The 15,515-nt window shown below is 44.4% G+C and overlaps 1 protein-coding gene across 1 annotated transcript; it reads left to right on the top strand.

Annotated features, from left to right (window-relative positions):
* Window positions 1-2,787: 2,787 nt before the first annotated feature.
* Window positions 2,788-5,134, top strand: LOC121764556 (probably inactive receptor-like protein kinase At2g46850). Its single transcript, XM_042160563.1, has 3 exons — window positions 2,788-3,662; window positions 3,774-3,857; window positions 3,948-5,134. Exons 1-3 carry the CDS (start codon window positions 2,954-2,956, stop codon window positions 4,976-4,978), a joined length of 1,824 nt encoding a protein of 607 aa, XP_042016497.1. The 5' UTR covers window positions 2,788-2,953; the 3' UTR covers window positions 4,979-5,134.
* The last annotated feature ends 10,381 nt before the right edge of the window (window positions 5,135-15,515 follow it).

Genomic DNA, 15,515 nt, shown 5'->3' with positions numbered 1-15,515 from the left:
ACGGTTTACTCATCCGGAAACGGCGACGGAAGTAGGTATCTCCCCAAATCGGGTTATCACAGAAGTAGTCGCGTACTAACCGTGCGGCGGCTTCCTCTCGGTTCCGATTGATGTACTTCCGGGAGCGTCGTGGGGGTGGCGCGGCTTCCTCCGCCTCTCGTCGTCGATCTTCTTCAAGTGATTGTTTCATTAATTGACGCATTTGCTCAAAATGATCCATTTGTTTGAGTTGATTTAAGATGGAAATTGGAGTGATAGAGAGGATTTGAGAGGAATAGATGTGTGCTTGTGTGTGAAATGAGTAGGAAATAGGATTAATTATAGAGTAAATAAATAAAAAAATTAAAAAAAAAAAAGAAAATAAAAAATTAACGGTAACATTACCGTTTGAAAAATAATTTTTTTTATTAAAATTCGAATTTTTAAAAAAAATCGATTTTTTTTTTAAAAAATAAATTATTGCATCATCCGTGACGACGCCCACTCGCGGGCTAGCGAGTGGGCGTCACGCATGCATCGGGCTGGCGCGTCCCTTGTCTCGCGGATACGGGCTACGGGACGGGCTACGGGACGGGACGGACGTTGCAACGCGTCCCGCGGCGGAACCATCCCTCCATAACGGAACGCGAGCCGCGCGCGGGACGCGTAGTGGATGCTCTAAGAGCATCTCCAATAAGCACGGACGTCAAATAGCCATCAAATAGCCTTCACACTGCCACATCATCAGCACTACAATTCTCCTGCCACATCAGCTTGCCACATCAACTGGACATCAAATAGCCCTCACATAGCCTTCACACTACCTATCCACATCACTAATAACAATTATATAATTTAATTTACACTTGTATCAACATACGGAATTTAATTTACGAGACAGATACATAAAATTCGAATAATAATATTAAAATTTAAAAAGTACATTACTTTTTAAAAAAAGTAAAATAATATAAAAAAAGTACAAAAATTAAAAAGTACATTAATTTTAAAAAGTAAAACAAAATCACTCATCGCCGCCGTCCTCGTCTCCGTCGTCGCCCAGCGCTTCTTCACCGTGGTCGCCGCCGCCTCCGTCGGCACCTACGCCGTGGCTATTCCCTCCGGTGTCCCTCCTCATCACCTCCAATTCTTCACGCTGGCTCTGGAGCAATACACGAAGAAAATCCTTCACCTCGGGGTCCACCGCCGCTTGGAAGTCGGCTAAGGTCTTCACCATTTGAGCGCGCGTTTGTTGGCGCGCGAAGAATTTGAGCTCCTCGGTAGACCTGCCGAGGGGGGGATGCCGAATGGACGTCCTGGGAACTCGGGGTGCCCCCCCTCGCAACCTGCTGCGCCCGCCTTTGCCCAACCGGGCGAGGTCGGCGACCGAACGACCGAGGAGTCGGGACCTCCTGGGCCGTCTCAGGGAGGTCTGACGAACCACCGCTGCTGCAGCAATAATCTCCGGTATAGTTCAGTCTCTGCCTCTTCGGCCAGCCAGCGTCGACGCCTGCCCGGAATTTCTCCGACTCGTTGAGCACAACGTAGCAGTTCCAGTAGGTGAACTCATAGTACTTCTTATCCGGATCGGGGTAGGCTCTCTCCGCAATCCTCCTGCAGTCTTCCTCTGTTTGGCCACTGGTCTGCATGCGGAGGGCGTTGGCGTACAAACCCGAAAATTGAGAGACGCCGGCCCTGATTCGGTCCCAGCACTTCCGGACCTCCTCCCCGGTGCACGGTCTCCCTTCAGGGCAAAATGCCCTGTAGGCTGCGGCTATCTTGGCCCACAAGTTGACGATCCTCTGGTTGTTCGAAACCATAGGATCGTCGCAGACACTCACCCACGCCTTGGCAACCGCAACGTTCACCGCGTCTGTCCACTTCCTCCGGCCCCGGATTTCAGCTTGGGGCTGCGACGACTCGCCGACCTTCTTCGCCTTGCCCTTCTTTTTACCCCGCCCTACTCCCTGGCTTTGAATGAGAGTTTCCGAAACCTCGTTAATATCAAAACCCAAGTCCGCTAAGGAGAAGGTCTCCGTATACTGTGCATCCGTTGGGGTCGATGTGTGCGAAGAACCGGTGGAAAAATCAAAAGTCGACCGATAGGCGTTGTCCCCTCCGTGCGTCCCCTGCGCCGGGGGAATCATCTGTTGCGCCGGTGGCATCATCTGCTGCGCCGGTGGCTGCATGCCGGGTGCCCACCCCGGCATCATCTGCATAGGGGGCTGCATGCCGGGTGCCCACCCCGGAATCATATGCTGCCACGGGTACATGTTGTAGTACCCGCTCATCGGAGGCCAACCACCTCCCCCAGGAGCCGGGGAAGTATGGGACCCTGCCCCGGGAGTCGGGGGCGTCTGAGACCCTACACCGAGAGGCGGGGGAGTCTGAGACCATCCCTCGGGATTAACTGAAGTACCTTCGTAGTTGTTCTCCATTGCTCGTTATTGATCTTGTACAGAAAGTAAGGTAGAGAGAGAGTACTCGTTAAAACAAGTGGTGCGAATGAAAATGAGGTTCAACGCGCGTATATATAGTGTTTTCGAAAAAAAAAAAAATTTTAAATCCGATGCCGGTTTGGCGCCGATCTGGGACGCACAATGGCGCCCGTGAGGATCGGCGTCGGAACCGGCGTCAGCGCGGGAATCAGCATGGCGACGCCGATTTTGACGCCGATTTCGCCCACACCGATTCCAATAGTTCGGCGTCAAACCGGCGTGGGCAAAAAATCGGCGTCGCAGTGGTGACGCCGGTTATTGGAGATGCTCTAATAGAGAGAAGAGAAAATCGAATTGGTGGGCGTGTTTCCAAGTCCCAAGTTCCGCGACGCACGGGAATAGCACAATTGCATAGGTACGGATGCGTCCCATTCCGCAGACCAACCGTCTTTTCTTCCCTCACTCCAACAACTCCACCCCTTTTTTCTTCTTTCCATTTCCCTTTCCCGTTCCCTTTCCTCCATTTCACCGATGCCATGTCGCCGTGGCTCTTCTCTCTCTTCCTTCTCTACACTCCACTAATCCTCTCTGCCCCTCAATGCGGCACCTTCCATATCCCTTTCCCCTTCTACCTCAACGCCACCCCTCCACTCCATGACGCTTTCCACCTCTCCTGCATCAACTCCTCCTCTCTCTTCCTCACCATCTCCTCTCGCTCCTACCCCATCCTCCGCTTCTTCCCCGACGGCCTCCTCCTCGACTTCCCCAACACCACCCTCTGCCGCCACTACAACGATCTCAGGTCCTTCGCCTTCGCCGCCGATCAGTACTTCGCCATCTCCTCCGACAACATCCTCGATTTGTACGACTGTGAAGATTCCTCCCTCTGCAAACCCGTCTGCGAAAGGACCTCTCTCATGCCTTCCTGCGACGGCCGCCCCGCCGGCTACCCCTCCTGTTGCTATCCCCTCTCCGACCGCACCTCCTGGCACCCCGGCGACAGTCTCACCGCTTTCTCCAAATACGGCTGCAGGGGATTCTCCTCTTGGGTTGTTGATCCCGGCAGCACGACCGGAATGCGCGGTGTTAAGCTCGAATGGGCTGTTCCCAGAAATTCGACCCACGCCGCCTGTGCTCCCAACGCCAATGTCGTCAATGCTACCTCCGTTGCTAACGGTTTCAGATGCCAATGCGCTGATGGATTCTCCGGCGACGGCTTCCCTTCCGGAGTCGGATGCCTCAAGTGTAAGCCTTGCATCAATTTTATCTTTAGGGTAGTTTGTGGCAGATAACTCATCTATCTTATAGTTATATGACCAAAAATGATCTAAAATGTGTGTTTTCCTAATCCGGCAGCCTGCTACAAGAGTGGAAAGGAAGTTGATGGAAGTGAGTGCTATCACGTTAAACATGGTAGAAAAAAGGCAATCATTTTAGCCGGTATGATTATTGTATTCCTAGAAACGAAACTGTTAGAGATAAGCATGAATAAATGCTGACACCAATTTGAATATGTTGCGACTGCTGCAGGGGTACTGACCTCAACTCTGTCTGTCGTGTCGTTAACGGCTCTTTTTCTGATGAAACGCCGCATCAGATCGGATAAATTAATCACGGAGCGGCCACATTTCCAAGCCAACATCTCCTCTCACAAGGCCAGGCTGTTCACATACCACGAGCTCGAGGAGGCAACCAGGGGATTCGGAGACAGCCAGAAGATAGTCGACACCACTTCCCCCTCCACGCTCTACCACGGAGTCGTAGGAGGGGGATCGCGCGTCGCAGTGCAGAAAGTCGACTACTGCGACACCGAAAGCGACCTCATCCAGATCATGCTGAGGCTCGAGAGACTCTCCTCTGTCTCCCACAGAAACATGGCGCGTGTGATCGGATGGTCCATCAACGCCGGCTCCACGCCCCTCGTCGTCTACGACTACCCCCAAAACGGAACCCTAATGGACCACCTGCGCCGCGCCAGATACGAGAACGTGCCTTTCCACTGGCACAAGAGGCTCAGCCTCGCCGCGCAGACCACCTCCACCCTCGCATTCCTCCACAACGAGATCTCGCCTCCCCTGTTCCACCACGATCTCCACTCCGCATGCATCTTCCTGGACATCGACTTCTCCGTCAAGCTCGCCGGCTTCGATCTGTTTAACGACGAAGGGAGCAGGAGGAGGAGGAACGACGTCTGCAGCCTCGGCCTGGTGCTTCTGGAGATCATCACGGGGGACGCCGTGGAGGACTGCACCACGGCGGCTCTGCACAAGGGGAAGATCGAGGAGATGGTGGACCCCAGCCTGTACTACCACGAGCAGCCGTCGTCGAGGCGCGAGCAGATTCAGATAGTGGTGGACCTCGCCACGCGGTGTCTGCTATTCGGAGCTGACGCCAAGCTCGGGATGGCGGACGTGGCCAGGGAGCTGCTGCATATCGCCAAGGACTGCGTGGACGGAGGTAGCACGAGGGGACCGGCGTTGGAGGAGACGTTTTCGAATTCTAGTCTCCTTCAGATGATATCGATGTCGCCGGATTCCATCCACGTGCCGTCGCAATCGTAAACCAGGCCAGATCATTTGTATAATTGATCATTTTCATTCATGTAAGGATTTTTCCTAGCTAGCTTTGGAGTCTACTGCTTGCGGTGTATATCACAAAATGAAAAATGTATTATTCTGAAAAAAACGAATTAATTAAACTGAACGTTAAGATCTTAACAGCATTTCAATTTCGCTACCGGTGAAGATGATTGGATGGTGATATAAATTTAGTTACATCATTTCAGTTTCGTTACATTGAATAAATACATGACATTTTTTCGCAGATGAAACTAGTATCACTTGTCACCAAATATAATTGATATGGATCACTAAATAGAGATTTTATGAACGATGTTGATTTTAATGTGGATAAAATAAAAAAAAGAGAATAAAATTTAGTAGTTAAAATAGTACTACTATTTTGCATACACTTTTCTTTTGAATTACTCCCTCCGTCCCTTAAAATTTTGGCACCGTTTGACCCGGTACGTGTTTTAAGAAATGTAATAGAAAGTGGGTTAAAAAAGTTAGTGGTGTGTAGGTCCTACTTTTATATATTAGTTTTAAAATAAAATGCGAGTGGAAATGAATTAGTAGAATGTGAGGTCTACTATAAAAAATGATAAAAGGGAAAGGTGACAAATTTTTAGGGAGGGAAAAAAGAGAAATAAGTGACATATTTTCAGGGACGAAGGGAGTAGTTCAGTTGATAACATAAAAACAATACGCCATCAAATAAACTTGCATTGATTTTATTATGACATGGTGAAGATAATTACAGGCTTATGCATATATATTATGTACACTCAACGTGAAGAGCGTTCTGCAAACCAAGCGTGATTGAGTGCGTCTTTGGCAGTTATCCGATCCTTTTTTCATACGCCAAAAGCCTCTGGAGCAAGTCAAATCCGACTTTACTCAGCGCCGCCACGGCCAGGTTCGGAGACGCCGCCGCTGCCAATTCCTTCCGGAGGAAACTGAAGAGCGGGTTTATGGTCCATTTGATGCATTGAAGCTGATGGCACTGGGACTCCCCTCGGAAAATTGTCAGACATACCAAATCAATAACTTACCAAAGGAAGGGGCATGATTAGAGGAGAAAGATATCAAATTGATATGGAATAAATGTGTAATACATAGTCTAGAAATAGATGATCCTTTACCAAATTTACATTGTAATCTCCCCTATATAATGAGGGAATGACCGAGAGACAAAATACAATCAAATACAAAGAATCATCTTCTTCCAAAGCTCTTGAATTACTTCTAATTGCCCTATGAATCGCCTAACTCTTGATTACCATATTTAAGATGGTATCAGAGCAGGTTTATTCGGGCTTGAGACTCAGAAAACTTTCATCACCGTCTCAAATACATTTCCCGACCCTTTGAACCTGCAAAAACACAACCAAAAATGTCAGATTCAGATTCTGATAAACCTCCCAAATCCAATACAGCCGTAACCCTTTCAGCAGAACAGTTTGCTGAACTCATGAGACTAAACATGTCTCAGAAAACTCCACCCCAACAGCCTTCATCAATTGAATCACTAGGCGAGGTGCGCCTGGCAGAAAAACTCAACGGGGATAACTACCCGTTATGGGCAAAGCTGATGAGTCGAGCAATCCGAGGGAAGGGCCTGACATCTCACATAAATGGAGTTACAGAGCCCCCCCCTCCGATGGACCCAGATTACAATCGGTGGCAGCAGCGGGATGATTGCTGCTTTAATTGGGTAATCAATAACATCGACGCCAGCCTCGTGAATGAGGTATCCCAATACGAAACGGCCTACGACTTATGGGATAGTCTAGCCACGACGTATGGAAGCGGCGCCGATCAATTCCAGATCTCAGACCTGCACAGACAGGCATATAGCATTAAACAAGGTGAATCTTCGCTGGAGAGTCTCTGGCAGAAGCTCCAGGATCTCTGGATTTCGATCGACACCAGGGATCCCAACCCAATGGAAACCCCATCAAGCATTGAGAAGTACAACCAGCACACACAAAGACATCGACTATACCAGTTTGTGTGGGCACTGGACGATAAAAGCTTACGGGTTGGTCCGATGAGAGTCAGTGAACGAAAAGTTACTCAACCCAGACAGTAAGGAATCGGGAATCGGCGTAGGGCTTGCGGTACACGATCGAAATCGAGCACCACAACACCTCCATCACCCATCCAGAAACCCGAAGGACGAAGACAAAAGTAAATTAGTCTGCAGCCATTGTGGAGGCAAGAAGCATACCAGAGAAACATGTTTCCACATCCACGGGTTCCCGGAGTGGTGGGAAGAGATGAAGAAGGCAAGGCAAGCCCGGAATGCAGGTCGAGCCGGCGGGAGTAGGGGAGGCGGACGAGCCTCGGCCGCCATAGCTCAAGACCGCGCCTCCTACGCCGAAAATTCGACGGGTGGCAGCGGCGGCAATGGCGTTTCCGGCAGCAGTGGAGAGATCCGAACAGAAGAAAAGCCCCCAATCGCATCGATTTCTATGGCTCGGCATGGTCAGAAGGTAATGAGTCACCAATTGGTGGTCTCGCCGGCGAAATCGCCGACGGAAGCTGTAATCGAAGGGAAGGAGGAGCGGCTAGGGTCCCCACAGGCAAAGGGGGAACGACGGCTAGGGTTTCCCAGAACCCGTTTAAATCAGCCTTAGTTTCAAAAAACACAAAATCGCCCTCCACAAAACAAAAACCCCGATGTCAACCTCCATCTTTCAGGTCTCCCACATTCATACCCCAAAAATTCCCTATATTACACATTGACCCCCGACCAGAAAGAGTCTCTCACATTGACCCCGCCAGTTCTCAGATTCTACAAACCTACCCCCACAAAAACCTATATTCCCGAAAAGTACCCAAAACTACGAACCTTTTACAAAAATACCCTCCAGTTGCGAAAACTTTGCAAATTACACCCCCGGAATTAGTGTTGCCCACGGTTCGGAACCGGACGGTTCCGGTTCGGAACCGCCGGTTCCGGTTTGGTCGAAGGCGGAACCAGAACCGGACCGTGAGGCTATTTCACAGTTCCGGTTCCGGTTCCGGTTCGGAACCGCCGGTTTTTCCGGCGGTTTAGGCGGTTCCGGATCGGAACCGGCGGTTTCGCGGTTCGAATTTTTTTTTTTTTTTTGAAATTTAGATTTATACAACAATTTGGAACAAGAGTACAAGACAATGTATAATTCAAATAGAAATACGACGAATAAGGAGAAAATGATATCAATTTTATTGAGTTTGAGTTGTAACGAACAATGATACGTTACAATTTACAATACATATACATCTACAACTACAACTACAAGTATACAACATACAACAATGTAATATAATTTACAAGTGTCGTCGGACTCGGGAACGTAAATAAAAAAAAACATGAAATGGGGGGGGGAATTGAAAAGGGCTTGAGCTCAACTTAAACTTTCAAAGTTAAACTTTTCAAATTTAAGTTGAGTTGCATACGTATCCACAATTTTATTGAGGAATCAAAGCCCACGTAATTCTCGGGATGATGACATATTGCTATGTAGAAATGTAGAAATATGGAATAATATATATTTTTTTGTTTTAGCAATTGAGAAAGAAAGACAACTTATATAACTACGGGAACAAGTATAAGTGTATAACAATGCGTAATAAAAGTAGCACTTGCGTAATTAAATGGAAGCACGATAGCACAAATGAGAAATTGGAGACAAAGAGAGAGAATTGAGAGATTGAAGAGAGAAACTCTTATGGAAGAATTCAAATTTGAAAAAAAAAAATTGAATTTTCGGAAAACCGGCGGTTTTGGCGGAAAACCGCCGGAACCGCCGGTTTCCGGGCAAAACCGCCGGTTTTCACGGTTAACCGCCGGTTAACCGCCAAAAAACCGCCGAAACCGGCCGGTTTTGCAGCTGAAAAGCTGCCGTCGTCGGCCCCATCCCCGATGCCTTGATATACGTGCCCGAACCGGCGGTTCTGCCGGTTCCGAACCGTCCCGAACCGCCGGTTCGGTGACGGTTCCGGTTCAGAATATCTTGAACCTGAACCGGACCGCGACCCGAATTACGACGGTTCCGGTTCGGGAAAATTGCCACGGTTCCGGTTCGGAACCGGAACCGGTGGGCATCTCTACCCGGAATCCAAAATCGAAAAATATCAGCCAACCATAGCATGTCGTAACTCCTTCGACGCGTTAGCCTGTTCCTCTACGTCCATTTCTGGCCCTAAGGATACTCAGTGGATTTTTGACTGTGGGGCAACTGATACAATCTCGTTTGAAGCCTCAGACTTTGTTTCAATTACCAATTCCAAAAAACCCTATATCCAAACCGCCAGTGGGGACCTAGCACAAGTTATGGGGGCAGACACCATAAATATCTCGCCAACTCTACGCCTATCTAATTATCTTTTTGTTCCGTCTTTATCTCATAAGTTATTATCCATCAGTCATGTGACTAGGGAACTGAACTGCAAATTACTAATGCAGCCTCGATTTTGCATGTTACAGGATATCAAGACGGGGATGATAGTTGGGCGTGGCACTGAGCGAAGTGGACTGTACTATGTGGACGAGATAGCCCAATAGAGTGCTGCAATGATGCTGACTCTCGGACTGACTGAAAGACAGGCTTGGCTTTGGCATCGTCGGTTAGGGCACCCATCCTTGGGATATTTCCGTCCACCTGAGGAAGTTAGCAACACCGCCGGGCTGTCAAATCCGATAATACAGAACGACGAGCAACGTGACAACAACCAACCGACATCCCCGCCTTCGATTCCTGAGGTAAACAGTTCAGATTTCGATAATATCCCGTCGGACGGTACTAACCTTGATAGGGGAAATGATGAAGAATGTGGAACTAGTGGAAGCAGTGACTCATATGAGTTGCCTCCGAGGAGAACAAGAGGAGTACCTCCTCGACGGTACTCACCAGAATGGAAAGGTGGAAAGGCTAAGTACGCAGTATCCAACCTTACACAGAGTCACCTATCAGAAATGGCCCGGGCCTTCGAAACTGCTCTATATGAGGAAGAGGACATTCCCCAGTCATTTGAGGAGGCAAGCAAACACAAACACTGGCTAGAAGCCATGAAGAAGGAGATAGATGCATTGGTAAAAAACGGTACATGGGAGAAATGTACACTACCAAAGGAAAAAAAGCCAGTTGGATGTCGGTGGATATTCACCATAAAAAGACGAGCAGATGGTTCAATCGAGAGATACAAGGCAAGACTTGTGGCAAAAGGATACACCCAGGTTTACGGAGTGGATTATGAAGAAACATTCTCACCAGTGGCGAAAATGGAGACTGTGCGAGCACTACTCTCCGTAGCGGCAAGCAAAGACTGGAATTTGCACCAGTTTGATGTGACCAATGCCTTCCTCCATGGAGAACTTGAACAGAACAAGGAGGTATACATGGAGGTCCCGCCAGGTTTCTCCGCAGAATTTGGAAAAGGAGAAGTATGTCGGTTACGAAAAACTTTGTATGCGCTGAAACAATCTCCACGGGTATGGTTCGGCAGGTTCGGCCAGACCATGTTCAAGCATGGATTCAAACAAAGCCAGTCTGATCACACACTCTTCACAAAAAGGAGAGGCAACAAGATAACATGTCTAATTATATATGTTGATGACATGATTATCACTGGAGATGATATAGAGGAAATCCAGAGTTTGAAGGAAAATCTCTTCAGGGAGTTCGAGATGAAAGATCTAGGAGCACTGAAGTACTTCTTGGGGATAGATGTGTTGAGATCCAAACACGGAATATTCCTAAGGCAGAAAAAATACATCCTAGACCTGTTGGCTGAAACTGGTCTCCTCGAATGTAAGCCAGCAGAAACTCCAATGATTCCCAACCATGGTTTGAAGCTAGAGAAAGGAGCAGAACTCGCGGAGAGAGACAGGTACCAATGGCTTGTCGGGAAACTCATCTATCTCTCTCATACGAGACCCGACATTGCATACGCCGTCGGCATTGTAAGTCAGTTCATGCACCAACCTCAAACTAATCACATGGAAGCAACATTGAGGATCGTGCGCTATTTGAAAGGTACTCTAGGATATGGAGTATTCCTAGCCAAGAGGGAAGACTTGGAGATTGATGGGTACACCGATGCCGACTGGGCAAGCAATCCAGTGGATAGGAAATCTACAGGAGGCTATTTTACTTTCATAGGAGGAAACTTGGTTACGTGGAGAAGTAAAAAGTAGAAAGTGGTAGCCTTATCCAACACCGAGGCTGAGTTCCGAGGAATGAAAAGTGGGCTCATGGAAATCCTATGGCTAAGAAGACTACTCACAGAAATTGGCTTCCCACCTACTCGAAAGAGTAAGTTGTATTGTGACAACAAGGCTGCAATTAGCATCTCAGAAAATTCAGTTCAACATGATAGAACAAAGCACATGGAAGTTGATCGACACTTCATCAAGGAAAAACTCGACGGAGGCATCATCGAATTCCCGTTTGTCCATTCAGAGGAACAACTGGCAGACATCTTAATCAAAGCGGTTCATCCAAGAGTCTTCAAAGAAGTATTGGCCAAGTTAAGCATTGGAGATACCCTTGCTCAACTTGAGGGGGAGTGTCAAACAAACCAAATCAATAACTTACCAAAGGAAAGGGCATGATTAGAGGAGAAAGATATCAAATTGATATCAAATTGATATGGAATAAATGTGTAATACATAGTCTAGAAATAGATGATCATTTACCAAATTTACATTGTAATCTCCCCTATATAATGAAGGAGTGACCGAGAGACAAAATACAATCAAATACAAAGAATCATCTTCTTCCAAAGCTCTTGTATTACTTCTAATTGCCCTATGAATCGCCTAACTCTTGATTACCATCTTTAAGAAAAAGCACCCGGTCGAGCAGGAGCTCCGCCATGGTGGCCCCCACAGACCACATGTCGACCGCACACGGAGGATCTCAGGGGCCATGTCCCCACACAGGAACTGTATGTGTGCGCGGGAAAACGGGCCGAGAGCCCAAAGTCGCAGATCTTGACATCGGCCCTGTGGCCCAATAAGATGTTGGAGGGCTTGAGATCCCTATGCATGACGCCGTTGTGGTGGAGGAAGGATGTTACCACCCTTGAGTATCTCCTCCATTATGTACTTGATCTCCAAGAGCGCGTAGGGTTGCTTGCGTGTGCGCCTCCACCGCTTGAGGTCGGACATCATGTGCTCCATCACCACGTAGGCACGATGCATGGGTGGCGCGGTAGTGATTTGAGGATACTGATCTCCGTCAAGGTGGAGGGGCACACCCCGCCCACCTCCTCCTTCATCGCCATGATCTCTCCGGTTTTCTCGTTCCGAGCATTTTACACCACACCGTAAGTTCCCCGGCTGATCTCCTCTAGGATCACATACTCATCGTCAGGGACGGAACTAGAACTTTGAATAAACCAGTGCTAAAATTATAGTAAAAAATAATACTTTATTAGCACACGAAAAATGGTCTCAGTCTGCTATTTTAGGATGTCCAAATGCAATTACACACTCCATCCGTCCTATAAAAATATATGCACTTTCCATTTTCGTTCGTCCCATAAAAATATGTCCATTCCATTTTTAGAAAGTTATATCAATTTAATAATGTAGGTCTCACTATCCACTAACACTACTTTAACTACCATTCTCCTCCTCTCTCTTAATTTAACATACCATTCTTCTCTCTCTTTTACTTTACCAATTTTGTCTTAATTCTCGTGCCATATCCATTGTCCATATTTTTATGAAACGGGGAGAGTATTATTTTATCAGACAGAAAGAGTACTATTCATACCTCTTTTTGTGGGACGGAGGGAGTACTATTCTTACATCCTTTATTTATTTGAAAAATTTATAAAATGATGAAAACACAATTACATATTGAATTTGAAATACAAAAATACAAAATTCATAATTTTATATTCTATTTTCAAATAAATTAACAAGATTTTGACTTACATTTTATACATTAACATAGATACACATTAATTGTGATATTTTGGAGATGTGTAAATTAATTTGTTACGTATAAATTAACTCAATACAATATTATACTATAAATGCAAGGAAATTAGCATATAGAAGTATCATTCCAAAAATAAATAAAAAATGCAAATTATTTGATTATATCCACTGTTCCAAATCTCTCGAAACAAACTATAGTAGAAATTGTAGTAATAGGTAGGACTCCAATAATGTCTTAAATAAACATTGTAAAATGTAAATCCACAGAGGACCCCACACAGCTAGTAAATTAATTGTTATAACACATCAAACCGTTTGCTAGTGGAGTATCGAGAAAAGATTGAACGGCTAGAGGCAAGGCTTGCAACACAAGAAAGAGTTTGTGATTCACAAGCAGACACTAGGCCAAATGTGATAGTCTCTAAGCCTTCATCGGAAAATGCTACAACAGCTCATATTGATCAGGTAGCTTTGCTTTTATTTTCATACCATTTTTAATATATTACATATTAAAAATGGTGATTAATCAATTTTTATGTTTTGGAGGTTGGCACATACGTGTCTCTAAGAAGCATTTTCACAAAACAAATTGTTGCCAAATGATATATTCATAGCATAGATCCAAGTACAAAAGTTGGCGGACAAATGTTAGGATTGAATTGGTGTGAAATAAATGTTAAAGTTGTGGTTGAACCTAAGGAGCAGTTGATCAGACCCTACGACAACTTGCAAGAGCTTTTCCAGACAGTTGGTCATATGATTGCTCGGCCATCTTTTTTGGTATATTTCATAAATTATTTACTTACATATAATTACAAATGCACTTTAGTTTGATCTATAGTGCATATCCGCCTCTATGTATGCAGGTGGAACCCATTAAGTGAACCATTGAATATTGATACGTCAAGTATAATTTCAAGTATTTGAAGGATTAAAATATAATTTATTAATATTTTAAGGATGTAAAGATAAATTATAGAAATTTGTAGACTAGATTGTAAATTATTTAAAATGTAGGATGAAATTGTAATAATATATATTTATGGGGGTTATTCCTTAAATTTACGTCAAGTATAGTGGTGTAGTCTAATAGAACATGTTGTGGCAATTTCTAGTGCCATTAGATGTGATTCTTCATTACATTTTTTAAGTGTAGCAATGATTGATCTTTACTTACACATGAACTATTACTACATGTGTTGGGGCTGACACTTGTTTCAAGTGCCATTATAGATAAAGTGTAATGTTAATATAATTCTGGTGGCATTTTGAAGTGCCATAAAAAGCCAATTTTCTAGTAGTGAATTTCGAAACGCAACAAACAAAATCAGATTAATTTTGTGAAATGACCATCCAGAATGATCGATTGATTACATATATAATACTACAATCAAGCACAAACTATCTAGTTTAGAGTCCGACTCCTAATCCTATTACAACTCACTAAGCTCTTAATTAGGGCTAACGCGCCTGATTTCTTTTGTTGTCAGATAAGTGTTACATTAGTTGATAGAATAAATTAATTCAATTATGGTAAGTAAGTTTACGATAAATCTTCAGGGACCCTAATTAAGTAAAGTTCCGATAATGTCTGGCTTTAATTTTCTATTCTCTCTTTTCTCAATAATTTTTAAAATTTTAAAATTGTTTAATAAAATTCCAATATCATTATCCGGTATTTGGCAAAGTTGAGCCATGACAGATTTTAAGAAATGTAATAAAATTATTTTATAAAAGTTACTAAAATATGAGTAAAATAATTAGTGGAATATGAGTCTATTTCCAAAAATAGTACTTCATTCGTTCATAATTAAATGTCTCATATGTGACCACCACGAGTTTTAAGAAATTTTTTAATTTTATAAAATAAAATGAATAGGAAAAGTTAGTGAAATATCTGACCTATTTTTATATATTGATTCTATAATAAAATGTGAGTAATTAAAATGAGTTTGTAGAATGTATGTTCCACTTACTAAATATAGTAGTAATAGTGAAATGAAATATTTATTGGTGGACAGACGAGAAAGAAAAATAAGACATTTAATGACAAACGAAAGAAGTAAAAATAAATGTGACAAATATTGACGACTGGACTAAAAAACAAAAATTAGTGACAAGTAACAGCAGACATATGAAGTACTACCTCCGTCAGCCATTAAATGTCTTATTTTTTCCTTTTTTGTCTGTCGCCAATAAATGTCTCATTTCACTTTTACTATATTTGGTAGGTGGATCCCTCATTCCACTAACTCACCTCACTCACATTTTATTATAAAACTAATATATAAAAGTAGGACTCACATTCCATTAACTTTTTCTATCAATTTTCGTTTACAAAGTCAGACAATTTTTTAAAACCCTAGCCCGTCAAATACATTTATTCGTGAACAAAGGGAGTATTAATTATAGGTACTCTAAAACTAATTAAGTTTTTATTTTTTTTATATTTTAGTCTAAAATTAATTGAGTTGACCGTAGTTCTATTTGGGCAACCTGACCAGTGACCACAGTAAAAGATCACGTAGAGTTTCTAAAAGTGTAAATTTGTCCGTTTTAATTATGCAAACGAAATTAAAATCGCACACATGACGAACT

Source organism: Salvia splendens, chromosome 14 (genome assembly GCF_004379255.2).
Source record: "Salvia splendens isolate huo1 chromosome 14, SspV2, whole genome shotgun sequence".
NCBI lineage: Eukaryota > Viridiplantae > Streptophyta > Magnoliopsida > Lamiales > Lamiaceae > Salvia > Salvia splendens.
This window is presented reverse-complemented; position numbering and strand designations above follow the sequence as displayed.